The sequence below is a fragment of the Salmo salar genome, chromosome ssa04 (assembly GCF_905237065.1).
Source record: "Salmo salar chromosome ssa04, Ssal_v3.1, whole genome shotgun sequence".
Lineage (NCBI taxonomy): Eukaryota > Metazoa > Chordata > Actinopteri > Salmoniformes > Salmonidae > Salmo > Salmo salar.
In genome coordinates, this window is record NC_059445.1 from 7,136,587 (window position 1) to 7,149,220 (window position 12,634).

At 45.4% G+C, this 12,634-nt stretch overlaps 1 protein-coding gene across 1 annotated transcript; it reads left to right on the plus strand.

Moving 5' to 3' along the window:
* The first annotated feature begins 283 nt into the window (after positions 1 to 283).
* On the plus strand, positions 284 to 10,789 carry LOC106610526 (von Willebrand factor A domain-containing protein 7-like). Its single transcript, XM_014209911.2, has 15 exons — positions 284 to 568; positions 2,185 to 2,278; positions 4,421 to 4,552; positions 4,752 to 4,938; positions 5,174 to 5,343; positions 5,487 to 5,599; positions 5,736 to 5,852; positions 6,100 to 6,282; positions 6,515 to 6,647; positions 6,927 to 7,079; positions 7,537 to 7,629; positions 8,108 to 8,376; positions 8,597 to 8,730; positions 8,961 to 9,123; positions 10,034 to 10,789. Exons 1-15 carry the CDS (start codon positions 299 to 301, stop codon positions 10,433 to 10,435), a joined length of 2,613 nt encoding a protein of 870 aa, XP_014065386.2. The 5' UTR covers positions 284 to 298; the 3' UTR covers positions 10,436 to 10,789.
* Positions 10,790 to 12,634: the final 1,845 nt, after the last annotated feature.

Consider the following 12,634-nt stretch of genomic DNA (forward strand, 5'->3'; position numbering starts at 1 on the left):
AACAGGTTGGTGCTACATTGATAGAGGATGAGGTTCCCTTATTATGTCAACAGGTTGGTGCTACATTGATAGAGGATGAGGTTCCCTTATTATGTCAGATGCTTTGAGTGCTTGGAAATAGCACAGGAAAAGCAACATACCATTTTTATTCAGTCTTTATTCAACTAGTTTTAAAAATATATATAGTTTTCTTATCCAGCATATGTCATATCCTGCTCTGAAACCCTTTATTTCTAAGAACCTTATTGTAAAGGTTTAGGATGTGCATCACTCATACACCCTTCTTCTAGTGGATCTAATGTATGAACTATTTAAACATTTAATCATTGTCATTATTGTGCCAGCCCAAGTGAACATTTGGTATATCACTCCTACAGCCGTTTTCTATATAAAAGAAATTGATCATAATCTTTATTATAACAGCCCAGCCCATCATTTTAACTCTGAGGCGTTTGCTGAGGGCCGGCGCCTTATAACTGATGGGGTGGCCAGCATCAAGGCCAACATACAAAAGGAGAACTTCCTGGCTGCCAGAGAGACACTGGGGAGAGTACTACACACACTACAGGTAAGAGGAGAGAGAGGGGGAGGGGGGGGTGAAAGAGGGGATATGGGTATATACAACAGTACTGTACACAGTACAGGTAGCTAGAGAGACACTGGGGAGAGTACTGTACACAGTACAGGTAGCTAGAGAGACACTGGGGAGAGTACTGTACACAGTACAGGTAGCTAGAGAGACACTGGGGAAAGGACTGTACACAGTACAGGTAGCTAGAGAGACACTGGGGAGAGGGCTGTACACAGTACAGGTAGCTAGAGAGACACTGGGGAGAGTACTGTACACAGTACAGGTAGCTAGAGAGACACTGGGGAGAGTACTGTACACAGTACAGGTAGCTAGAGAGACACTGGGGAGAGGACTGTACACAGTACAGGTAGCTAGAGAGACACTGGGGAGAGGGCTGTACACAGTACAGGTAGCTAGAGAGACACTGGGGAGAGTACTGTACACAGTACAGGTAGCTAGAGAGACACTGGGGAGAGTACTGTACACAGTACAGGTAGCTAGAGAGACACTGGGGAGAGTACTGTACACAGTACAGGTAGCTAGAGAGACACTGGGGAGAGGACTGTACACAGTACAGGTAGCTAGAGAGACACTGGGGAGAGGACTGTACACAGTACAGGTAGCTAGAGAGACACTGGGGAGAGGGCTGTACACAGTACAGGTAGCTAGAGAGACACTGGGGAGAGTACTGTACACAGTACAGGTAGCTAGAGAGACACTGGGGAGAGGGCTGTACACAGTACAACTCTTTTCTAGTGCTGCTCAATGTTTTGTTGTGCTCCTAAATGTTTTGTTTTGCTCCTAACTTGTGTATGGGGCGGTAGGTAGCCTCGCGGTTAGAGTGTTGGGCCAGTAACCGAAAGGTTGCTGGATCGAATCCTTGAGCTAACGAGGTAAAAATCTGTCATGTTGCCCCTGAACAATGTTCAGGGGCAGAATGTTCGGTAGGCCATCATTGTAATTAAGAATTTGTTCTTAACTGACTTGCCTAGTTAAATGAAGGTTAAAAACATTTTTTTTTACTAATAAATTATAGAATAGAATAGAATAACAAATGTGTTAGGAGCACCAGTGTGATTAGAGCCCTGACTGCAGGTAAGGGGAGAGAGAAGGAGAGAAAGAGAGGGAGGAGTGGGAGAGGGAGAGAGAGGAGTAGGAGTGTGAGAGAGAGGAGTGGGAGTGGGAGAGAGAAGAGTGGGAGTGGGAGAGGGAGGAGTGGGAGAGGGAGGAGAGAGAGGAGAGGGAGAGAGGGAAGTGGGAGAGGGAGGAGAGAGAGGAGAGGGAGAGAGATGAGTGGGAAAGGGAGCGAGAGGAGTGGGAAAGGGAGAGAGAGGAGTGGGAGAAGGGGTGGAAGGGAAAAGAGGGAGAAAGTCTGAATTTATAGGAATGAAGGGAGATAAGGTAAGGAATAAAAGGATAGAGGGAGAAGGGGGGAGGGGAGAGAAAGAAAAATCTATTTCACCTCATCTCTCGTTTCCTATTTCACCTTGGCTCAAGTGTTATCATCTGAACCAAGTTAACTTCTATCTTGAGGTGTCTGGAATAGGGAATTAGATAGATATCTTTCCCACAGACACAGACTTGGTAAATAATACATGCTTGTGTTTTGTCAGGACTTCTACAGCCACAGTAACTGGGTGGATCTGGGATACACTGAACCCTACGCCAACCTGATCCGCCCCGATCTCCCACTGGAAAACCTGGCAGGTAGGGAGGGCTTGTGTTAAAGCAGCAACGAGGACAGCTAGGAACCAATTGGAGAGAGGGAGGGAGGGCTTGTGTTAATGCAGCAACGAGGACAGCTAGGAACCAACTGGAGAGAGGGAGGGAGGGCTTGTGTTAATGCAGCAACGAGGACAGCTAGGAACCAACTGGAGAGAGGGAGGGAGGGCTTGTGTTAAAGCAGCAACGAGGACAGCTAGGAACCAACTGGAGGGAGGGAGGGAGGGAGGGCTTGTGTTAATGCTGCAACAAGGACAGCTAGGAACCGACTGGAGAGAGGGAGGGAGGGCTTGTGTTAATGCAGCAACAAGGACAGCTAGGAACCAACTGGAGAGATGGAGGGAGGGCTTGTGTTAAAGCAGCAACAAGGACAGCTAGGAACCAACTGGAGGGAGGGAGGGAGGCTGGTAGGGCAGGGAAGGAGGGAGGGAGGGAGGGTGGTAGGACATCGAAGGAGGGAGGGAGGCTGGTAGGGCAGGGAAGGAGGGAGGCTGGTAGGGCAGGGAAGGAGGGAGGGTGGAAGGGCAGGGAAGGAGGGAGGGAGGGTGGTAGGGCAGGGAAGGAGGGAGGGTGGGTGGAAAAAGATAAGATAATAAGAAAAAGAGACTTGCTTGGGCCAAGAAACACGAGCAATGGACATTAGACTGGTGGAAATCTGTCCTTTGGTCCGAAGTCCAAATGTTAGATTTTTGGTTCCAATAGCCGTGTCTTTGTGAGACGCGGTATGGGTGAACGGATGATCTCTGCATGTGTATTTCCCACCGTAAAGCATGGAAGAGGAGGCGTTATGGTGTGAGGGTGCTTTGCTGGTGACAATGTCTGGGATCTATTTAGAATTCAAGGCACACTTAACCAGCATGGCTACCGCAGCATTCTGCAGCGATACGCCATCCCATCTGGTTTGGGTTTAGCGGGATTATAATTTGTTTTTCAACAGGACAATGACCAAACACACCTCCAGGCTATGTAAGGGCTATTTTACCAAGAAGGAGAGTGAATCAGATGACCTGGCCTAAAAAATCCCCCGACCTCAACACAATTGAGATGGTTTGGGATGAGTCGGACCGCAGAGTGAAGCAAAAGCAACCAACAAGTGCTCAGCATGTGTGGGAACTCCGTCAAAACTGTTGGAAAAGCATTCCAGGTTAAGCTGATTGACAGAATGCCAAGAGTTTGCAAAGTTGTCATCAAGGCAAAGGGTTGCTGCTTTGAAGAATCTCAAAAATAAAGTATATTGTGATTTCTTTAACACCTTTTTGGTTACTACATGATTCCATATGTGTTATTTAATAGTTTTGATGCCTTCACTATTATTCTACAATGTAGAAAATAGTAAAATTAAAGAAAAACCCTTGAATGAGTATGTGTTCTAAAACTTTTGACCGGTAGTGTATTTGTACGCATTGTTGAAACTACTGGGGGCTAGCAAATTGGCTTGTCCCATAGGCTTGTGTAGAGGTGTAGTGACGTGTTTTGGGGATTTAGACATATCTATCTATTTTTTTTAATAGACAGTGAACAAAATGATTAATATATTGTATAATCTTTTTTTTTTAAACAAAGGCTGTTAAAATACCTATTTTGTTGCTAGTGTGTGTTTCCCTCAGTTTTACGTCATTGGTGTCACCACCTTGAAAATCCCTGATGACAAAGATATTCAAGGTCCTTGATCATTCTCCCCAGTGGCAAACTGTTATTTGGGAGGAGTCTGTATTTTAAAGAACGTGATTAGCTAATCACACCATTTTATCCACTGAATCCATGGTAATTTGGTGTTGCTCAATCCAATGTGTCACTTGGTGTTAGTCAATTTAAATGAAGGGAAATAACACTGTGAGCAAAATCATTAATCACATAACTAGTAAATCATTTTTAAAGATTTGAGCATTTGTAGCCTCCATTTCAGAAAATCCTAATTTACTTAAAATGTCTCATTGGTGTTACCATCATTGATATTACTACTCCTACTGGTGGGACACTGTTATTATAATGGTAAAAACTATTTAAAGTTATTAAGCTGCCATATTGGTTAATTTAGAATGGTCATTTTTTTTAAATGTATATATGTATTTTTAATGCCACTGTAATTCAAGAACAACTCTTAAACGTTGTGATTTGGTTCTGTAGATGTCAGCACCCCGACCTGCAGTGACTGTGCCAATGGGGGGTTCTGTTCCAACTCCATCCTGCCTAACATTCTTAATGAGAAGAAACTCACCTCTGGGTACATGGGGATCTTCTCTGCAGCTAAGCCTAAAGGTACACACACACACACACACACACACACACACACACACACACACACACACACACACACACACACACACACACACACACACACACACACACACACACACACACACACACACACACACACACACACACACACACACACACTACCTTCCCAGATACCCACACACTCTCTGTATAACACCCATCATCACCTCTCTTCTCCCAGGTAAGTGTAGTCATGGCGGTGCAGCTGACCTGACCAGCTATGAGGTTCCTCGCGGGGGCATCAGCAAGGACAAGCGTCGCTCCAACAACGTGGCCCTGCACACCTCTGCTGTCACCGTGGCAACGACAGCCACCCTCCAGCTGCTGGACGACATCCGGGGCGCCGCCGGTGACAACGACTACCTACGGTACGGAGAGGGGTAGAGGGGGGTGAAGGGGAGGAGAGTGGGTGAAAGGGAAGAGAGGGGTAGAGGGGGTAAAGGAGAGGAGAGGGGTAGAGGGTTGAAAGGGAGGAGAAGGGTAGAGGGGGGTGAAGGGGAAGAGAAGGGTAGAGGGGGTGAAGTGGAGGAGTGGGGGGGAAGAGGGAATTACCCATGTTGAAGTTACTCACACTCTCTCTCTCTTTATCTCTCTCTCCCACAGCCTCATGGGCATAGCGCGTTCGTCAGTAGTTGCTTTTGTGATCGACACTACGGGGAGCATGAGGGTTGATATCCTTGAAGCCAAACGAGTCGTCAATGAGATCATCGACAGCAAGAAGGGAACGCAGGATGAGCCCTCCCAGTACATCCTGGTCCCATTCAACGACCCAGGTAAAGCTGGCTTTACACTCCACCAAGCATTCTCCTTAGCAAAACATCACTGACAAACTCTGTCAGTCACCTAAATGCTGGTTTGTGGTTTGTGGTTAAGTCAGGAAGAGGTTAGTGATCAGTGTGTGTTTGTGTGTGTGAAGGGTTCGGACCCCTGATAAGAACAACAAACCCTGATGTTATGAATGCAGAGATCGCTAAACTCACGGCTGATAGAGGTGGAGACATCCCTGAGATGTGCCTATCAGGCCTACAGGTACAGTGATTGACATGGCTAGATTCCAATCAGCTTTCAGATATAATCCCAATCATTCTTTATGGTGCATCTGGCAATAAATAGAGACACTAAGCATTCTCCAACTCTCTCTTTCTCTCTCTCTCTCTCCCTCCAGTTGGCGCTGACCGGTGCCCCTGCGTCGTCCCACATCTATGTTTTCACAGATGCTATTGCCAAGGACATTGCGTTAAAGGACACCATCTTGGCCCTGACCAGGAGCACCAAGTCAACCGTGAGCACTTCCTCAAACACTTCCTCAAACACTTCCTGTTTTTAGAAGTAACCGTGTGCTGCAGTTCAGGTACTTATTAATTAGGGCACATAGTAGCAAAACGCAGCAAAATGTTTTGCAATGGCAAATGAAAACAAGCAATTCTTATTGGAGAGGTAGTCACTCCCTTTTATCTTTCATTCTTCATTTGGTGCCTAATGAATACGACCAGGCAAACTTTCTCAAACACACCTATGTGTCTCTCCAGGTGTCTTTCTTCATCACTTTTCCTGGTGCTAGAAGGAGTAGGCGTGCTGTAGAGTCCAGGGCAGCTACGTTCGAGAACTACAAGGACCTGGCGCTGGCGTCTGGTGGTCAGGCAATCAGTGTCACCAAGGAAAATCTGCCCCAGGCCACTGACGTCATCATCGACTCCTCCACCTCCGCTCTGGTGAGTCAACACTGGTGGCCATTTTGTTTTAGATCAGTAGTTGATTTGAAATAATTCAAAACTTGATCAATTAAAAAACACATTCTTTATAAATAATGCATTTTAGAAATGCCTAGACATAATTGTTATATCTATAATAGTTAAATCCTCCACGTTGCAATAAAACAACAACATACTCTACATCACCTCTTCTTTCTATCTTCCTCTCTCATTCTGTCCTCCTCCTCCTCAGGTGACAGTCCTACAGCGAGCGAGGAACCCAGGCAACGCGGAGACATTCTCTTTCCTGCTGGATGAGTCTCTGAACAACATCACCATCTACATCACTGGAAAGTCCCTCACCTTCACCCTGAAGAACCCTGCAGGTAGGAACCTCCAACACCTACACACTGATCTGATATCAGTTTTCAGGTAAAGGTTCACCTAACTGAATAGGATGACATTTCCCCTAGACACTGATCTAAGGTTAGTTTTCCCTCCTCAATGGTTACAGTTCACCTGTTTTGCGTGTTTGAGTATGTAGCTATCTTAATGTTTTTAAGGCACAAAGCATATTTTAACAAGGAATCATGAACCAGGTATAGCCCATTGACAGTATGTTTGACTGTCATCCTATTTGACTGTCACCCTCCTTCCCCCTACAGGTGTGACCCAGAAACAGAATGAGGCCAACGGGAAACTGGGGACCGTCCAGACGGTGGGCAACCTCTACCGGGTCCGTCTGGCCCCCGACAAACATACGGGATTATGGGAAATCAGCATGAACTCCAACCAGCCCTACACACTGAAGGTCATGGGTGAGTTAGCATAGAGATGCGTCTGTTCTATTAAATATGTGTGTTATGCTCATGGTCACCACTAGATGGCAGCCTTGATACACACAGAGCCCAGACCTGGGTTTAAATAATCAATTCAAATGTGTCACATGCACCAAATACAAGAGGTGTAGGTAGACCTTACCGTGAAATGCTTACTTGTGAGCCCTTAACCAACAATTCAGTGTTTAAAAAAGTAAATCAGAAAAATAAAGAAAAAACTGCTTCCGAGTCAATGTGCAGGGGTACAGGTTACTCGAGGTAATTGAGGTAATATGTACATGTAGGTAGGGGTAAAGTGACATCACCTAACCCTAACCTTAACTCTTTTAAATCATGTACAAATATGTCAAAAAGTATTTGAACCCAGGTCTGCTGACAGAGCCATAAGAGAAGGGAGAGAATACAGCCCTGACTCAGTGTGTCTGTTTGTCTCCAGGTCAGAGTACCATTTCCTTCATTTATGACTTTGTGGAGACCTTCGAGGGACCTCACCCAGGATATGCCCTCATCTCTGGCCGTCCAAAAGCAGGTAAACACTACAACATCATCATCATAACATCTTTATCATATCAAGCAGGTAATCTGTCAATCACAATTATACTAAGGCGACATCATGGCGACATCATCTACATGAATGCAGCTGCCACTTCATTAAAGCCGTTAGAGGCAGATGATCATTGCGCACGTCGTTTTTCTCACTGGCGAGAGGTTTTGCACTCATCGCTGCATTCTCTATCAGAAAGTAGGCTGGTCCTCCTTGATGTTGTGTAGGTAGAAACAATGCATTATGTTCATTTATAAAGCCTACTTAATCAAAGTCATAAAAAGCCATTGATTGTAATTTGTAATAAATGATGTGAACCTAGAACAGTTACATAGCCACACCCTTCAAGATAATTTTCCTCCTCTCTCTCTCCCTCTTTTTCTCTCCCTACCCCCTACACTCGTCCTCCTCTCTCTCTCCCTCTCTTTCCCTCCGTTCCTCCTCTCTTCTCTCCTTCTCCCAGGTATGCCTGCCATGCTGTTGGTATCAGTGTTGGGCAGAAAGGGCCCAGCCTCTGTCAAGGTGGCCAACGTTGCCTTGGTGACAGTGTCAGGGTCAGAGGTCGTAGGCGGGGCCCTGGAAGACATGGGCAACGGGGACTTCCTAGTTACGGTAACCAAGGTCCCTGCGGGGGAGTTTGTGGTGCTGTTGAACGGGACAGACATGGTCTCCTCCACCGTGTTCCAGAGACAGTCCACCACTCAGATGTCTGTCTCCAAGGTTACCATCAAGGTAAGTTTAAATTGAAAAACGCCTTTCATTTGTAAATCGTGAAGGAGTCTGCCAGGGACGATTACTCCCTATAAATGTACTTACAAATTACAACATGGACTTTCTAAGCACAAGAAAAATGTTTCAGTCTCTGTAAGTGAGCCAACAAACAAACTGAACATTTTAAAAAGTGTACCTCACAACAACTACTCAACAGATCTTCTTGTTCTTGTCTTCTCAGGCCGTGGTGGACAGAAGCATGGAGCCTGGTAAACCCTTCACCCTTCCCTTCACCGTCATGACCGACGCCACTGGAGGCAGCTACAAAATCAGTGCCAGAAACGACAGAGGCTTCAAAATGAACGTCCCCAGCAGGTAGGGATCAGGGCTAGAATATCCTGAGACTGGTCCCAGATCTGTTTGTACGGTCTTGCCCATTTCTGTGGTAATTGTTGCGTGACACATTGACCATAGAAGCAATTTAGGTACAAACAGATCTGGGACCAGGATATCTGTTCAAAATCAGCTTCTCTATGCTGGCAAAAATACTCAACATTTCTAAAATATTGTTGTCTCTGTATTGACAATTAATGCTAACTTAACAGCGTCGCTGTGACCACCGGAGGAAACGCCACTGGTGAAGTGATCATCACGGTGCCCGGTAACACCACATCGGGAACGGACGTCACCCTGACAATCGAGGCAGTGGCACCCGGGGCCACCGCCGACTCCAACTACGCCGTCCTGCGCCTTTCTGTCGTCACCGAGGTAACTTCAGATATGTAGATATATCTATACTGAGTGTAAAAAACATTAAGAACACCTGCTCTTTCCATGATATAGACTGACCAGATGAATGCTATGATCCCTTATTGATGTCACTTGTTAAATTCACTTCAATCAGTGTAGATGAAGGGGAGGAGACAGGTTAGAAGGATTCATAAGCCTTGAGACAATTGAGACATGGATTGTGCATGTGTGCAGTTCAGAGGGGTGAAGACAAAATATTTAAGTGCCTATGAGTGGGTTATGGTAGTAGGTACCAGGCGCATCGGTTTGTGTCAAAAACTGCAATGCTGCTGGGTTTTTTATGCTCAACAGTTTCCCGTGTGTATCAAGAATGGTCCACCACCCAAAGGACATCCAGCCAACTTGACACAACTGGGAACCATTGGAGTCAACATGGACCAGCATCCCTGTGGAACGCTTTCGACACCTTGTAGAGTCCTCAGGGCAGGGGGGGGGGGGTAATATTAGGAAGGTGTTCTTAATGTTTTGTACACTCAGTGTATATACAAATAGATATATTAGATATGCTAGAATGTGGATATATAAAGATACACTAGAGAGCTGAGAGGCCTATATGGGCCCGTCTCCACTGTATGGGCCCGTCTCCACTATATGGGCCATCTCCACTGTATGGGCCCGTCTCCACTGTATGGGCCCGTCTGGACTATATGGGCCATCTCCACTGTATGGGCCCGTCTCCACTGTATGGGCCCGTCTGGACTATATGGGCCTGTCTCCACTGTATGGGCCCGTCTCCACTATATGGGCCATCTCCACTGTTTGGGCCTGTCTCCACTGTATGGGCCCGTCTCCACTTCTAAATAGCCTCCTTTCCTCATCTCTTCTCCCTCATCACCATGATTACTCTCTCTCTCTCTCTTTTCTGCAGGTGACAGATTTCACCCCTCCCCAGTGTGAGGTGGTTAGCGTCTCGGTGGTCGACTGCCCAGCAGACCCAGCAGCCTGCAGCTCCGCCTTCTGGCAGCTCTCTGCCAACCTGACCGATGGCGTCAACGGCACGGGGATCGCCAGCCTCAGACACCGCCAGGGAGTGGGCAGCCTCACCCACACGGACCTAAAGCAGACGGTTGTTGCAGCAGCGTTCAACGCTTCGTGCTGCTCTCTAACAGTGGAGCTGGTGGCGGTGGACAAGGTCATGAATGTCGGCACCTGTCGGTTTTCCATCGTCCGCAACGCGGGACCGCCCTCCCTTGCCCTGTCCTTCCCACTGTTGGTGTGTCTGCTGGTCTTTGCCCTCTTCACTACGTCCCTCAGAGACCTACTTATCTGATCTAATGCTGCGTTCATAACCAAGTGGGAATCTGTAATTTAAACTTGTTGGGAAATACTGATTTGGCTAATGGCCAACCAGCTGCGACAACCATAAACTCAAAGTACAGCCATCATGCTTGCCAACTAATTATAGTTTTCAAAAACCATATTAATAGATTGCTTTTAATAATGTTTTGTTGCATTTAACTGCTGAAAATGCTGTTATCGAGTTAATTTCCTTAGCAGGTGACATCAGAGGTCAGCATTTGGGAGAAGTTGTAGCTCAGGGGTGATAGACTAGTAATTACCAGTTGGAGGGGCATTCAAGTGGATTTTCCTATGTCCTATGTGGTAAATGCCACCTTCCCACTTGGTAATGATAATAGGGTAAGGCTCATGTAATAGGGTAAGGCTCATGTATTGACTGCCTTCCGGTTACGTTCCAGGCCGACTATATCGCAGACATTGCCTTGCATCAACAAATGCTTTGCGTGAAACATTATTGTCGGCAAAATTATGCATCAGATTGCTATATGATGTGGAAAGCTGATATGTTAAACACTTATCCACGTGTGAAATCTGACAGGCGTCTGCAAAGTAGTCAGCCTGAAACATGGCCAAAGCCACCATGAAAATGAATGTCCCTTTTGTAAAAAAAGTGCCAACAGTACTCTCTCTAGGCACTTTCTCAACATGTTATTTGCACTGTAAGATGTTTTAATTTTTTGTAGCATAATGTAAGTCTTTAGTTTACATCTGTCATGAATAAAAATCTTGCTTTCCTACTGACTCTGTATTATAACAAAACAAATAACCTGAGGTAGTTTAGTAGCAATGTGAAACCGGTCTGATCTCACATTCTGTTTTACTTCACATATCAGTGAAACTAAATAGTGGTCAGTCTGCTTGACTAGGCTAGTAGTTTAGTGCTTAGGACACAGTTTAGAGAAAATAATGCTTTGACTGCACACATCCCACCCCTAGGGAGCAGCAGCATAATTGGCATAATAAAGAAATCCCCATCAAAATCCATCTGTTTAAACTAAAGATGTGTTTTTTGCATGGTCTGCGTCTCAATCCGCCGCGTCTCAATTCCTCATGTGCGATGTTTTTTGGGGATTCAGTTCATTTGCATGGCAAGAGGGACTTTGCAATTAATTGCAATTCATCTGACCACTCTTCATAACATTCTGGAGTATATGCAAATTGCCATCATACAAACTGAGGCAGCAGACTTTGTGAAAATGTATATTTGTGTCATTCTCAAAACTTTTGGCCATGACTGTACTCTAGTACCAAAAATGGGGTTATGCTGCATTCAAATGCCAGTCGGAACTAGGAAACTCCGACATTTGAGACTTGCTAATTTGTTGATCGCAGCCCGTGATTAACTGCAACCAGTTAGAACATTTCAGAATTTCCTAGTTCCAACTAGCACATGAATGCGACATCGAATATGGGTTAAAACACAATTTCTTGAGCTTTCTTATAATCTTTTATAATACCACCCGGGTTTTTCAATGTTTGAATACTTTTTGTTTGGCATGATTTTTTTGTATCTTATTTGTCACCATATATGAACAAGAATAACATGTGCGGGCTAGACCCTGGTGACCCTGGTAAGATACATGCATCCTTCCTAACTCAGTTGCTGGAGAGGAAGGAAACAGCTCAGGCCAATGGTGACTTTAAAACAGTTAGAGTTTAATGGCTGTGATAGGAGAAAACTGAGGATGGATCAACAACGTTGTAGTTACTCCACAATACTAACTTAAATGGCAGAGTGAAAAGGAAACCTGTAAAGAAAAAAGATATTCCAAAACTGTATTTGTCCTGAATACAAAGCTCTATGTTTGGGACAAATCCCGAAACAACTCATCACTGAGTACCACTCCTCATATTTTCAAGCATGGTGGTGGCTTCATCACGTTATGGGTATGCTCGTCATGGGCAAGGACTAGGGAGTTTTTTAGGATAAAAAGAAATGGAATAGAGCTAAACACAGGCAAAATCCTAGAGGAAAACCTAGTTTTCTGCTTTCCAATAGACACAGAGACAAATTCTGCTTCCAGCAGGACAATAACCTAAAACACACCGGAGTTGCTTACCAAGATGACATTGAATGTTCCAGAGTGGCCTAGTTACAGTTTTGACTTGAATCTGCATGAAAATCTATGGCAAGACTTGAAAACGGCTGTCTAGCAATGATCAACAACCA

Excerpts from the sequence above, each read along its gene's own strand:
- LOC106610526 (XM_014209911.2), top strand. The coding sequence starts at position 299 with ATGTATGAACTATTTAAACATTTAATCATTGTCATTATTGTGCCAGCC. Across the intron at positions 4,939-5,173 it reads GGTGACAACGACTACCTACG|CCTCATGGGCATAGCGCGTT; the intron begins GTACGGAGAGGG and ends TCTCTCCCACAG. Across the intron at positions 5,344-5,486 it reads GGTCCCATTCAACGACCCAG|GGTTCGGACCCCTGATAAGA; the intron begins GTAAAGCTGGCT and ends GTGTGTGTGAAG.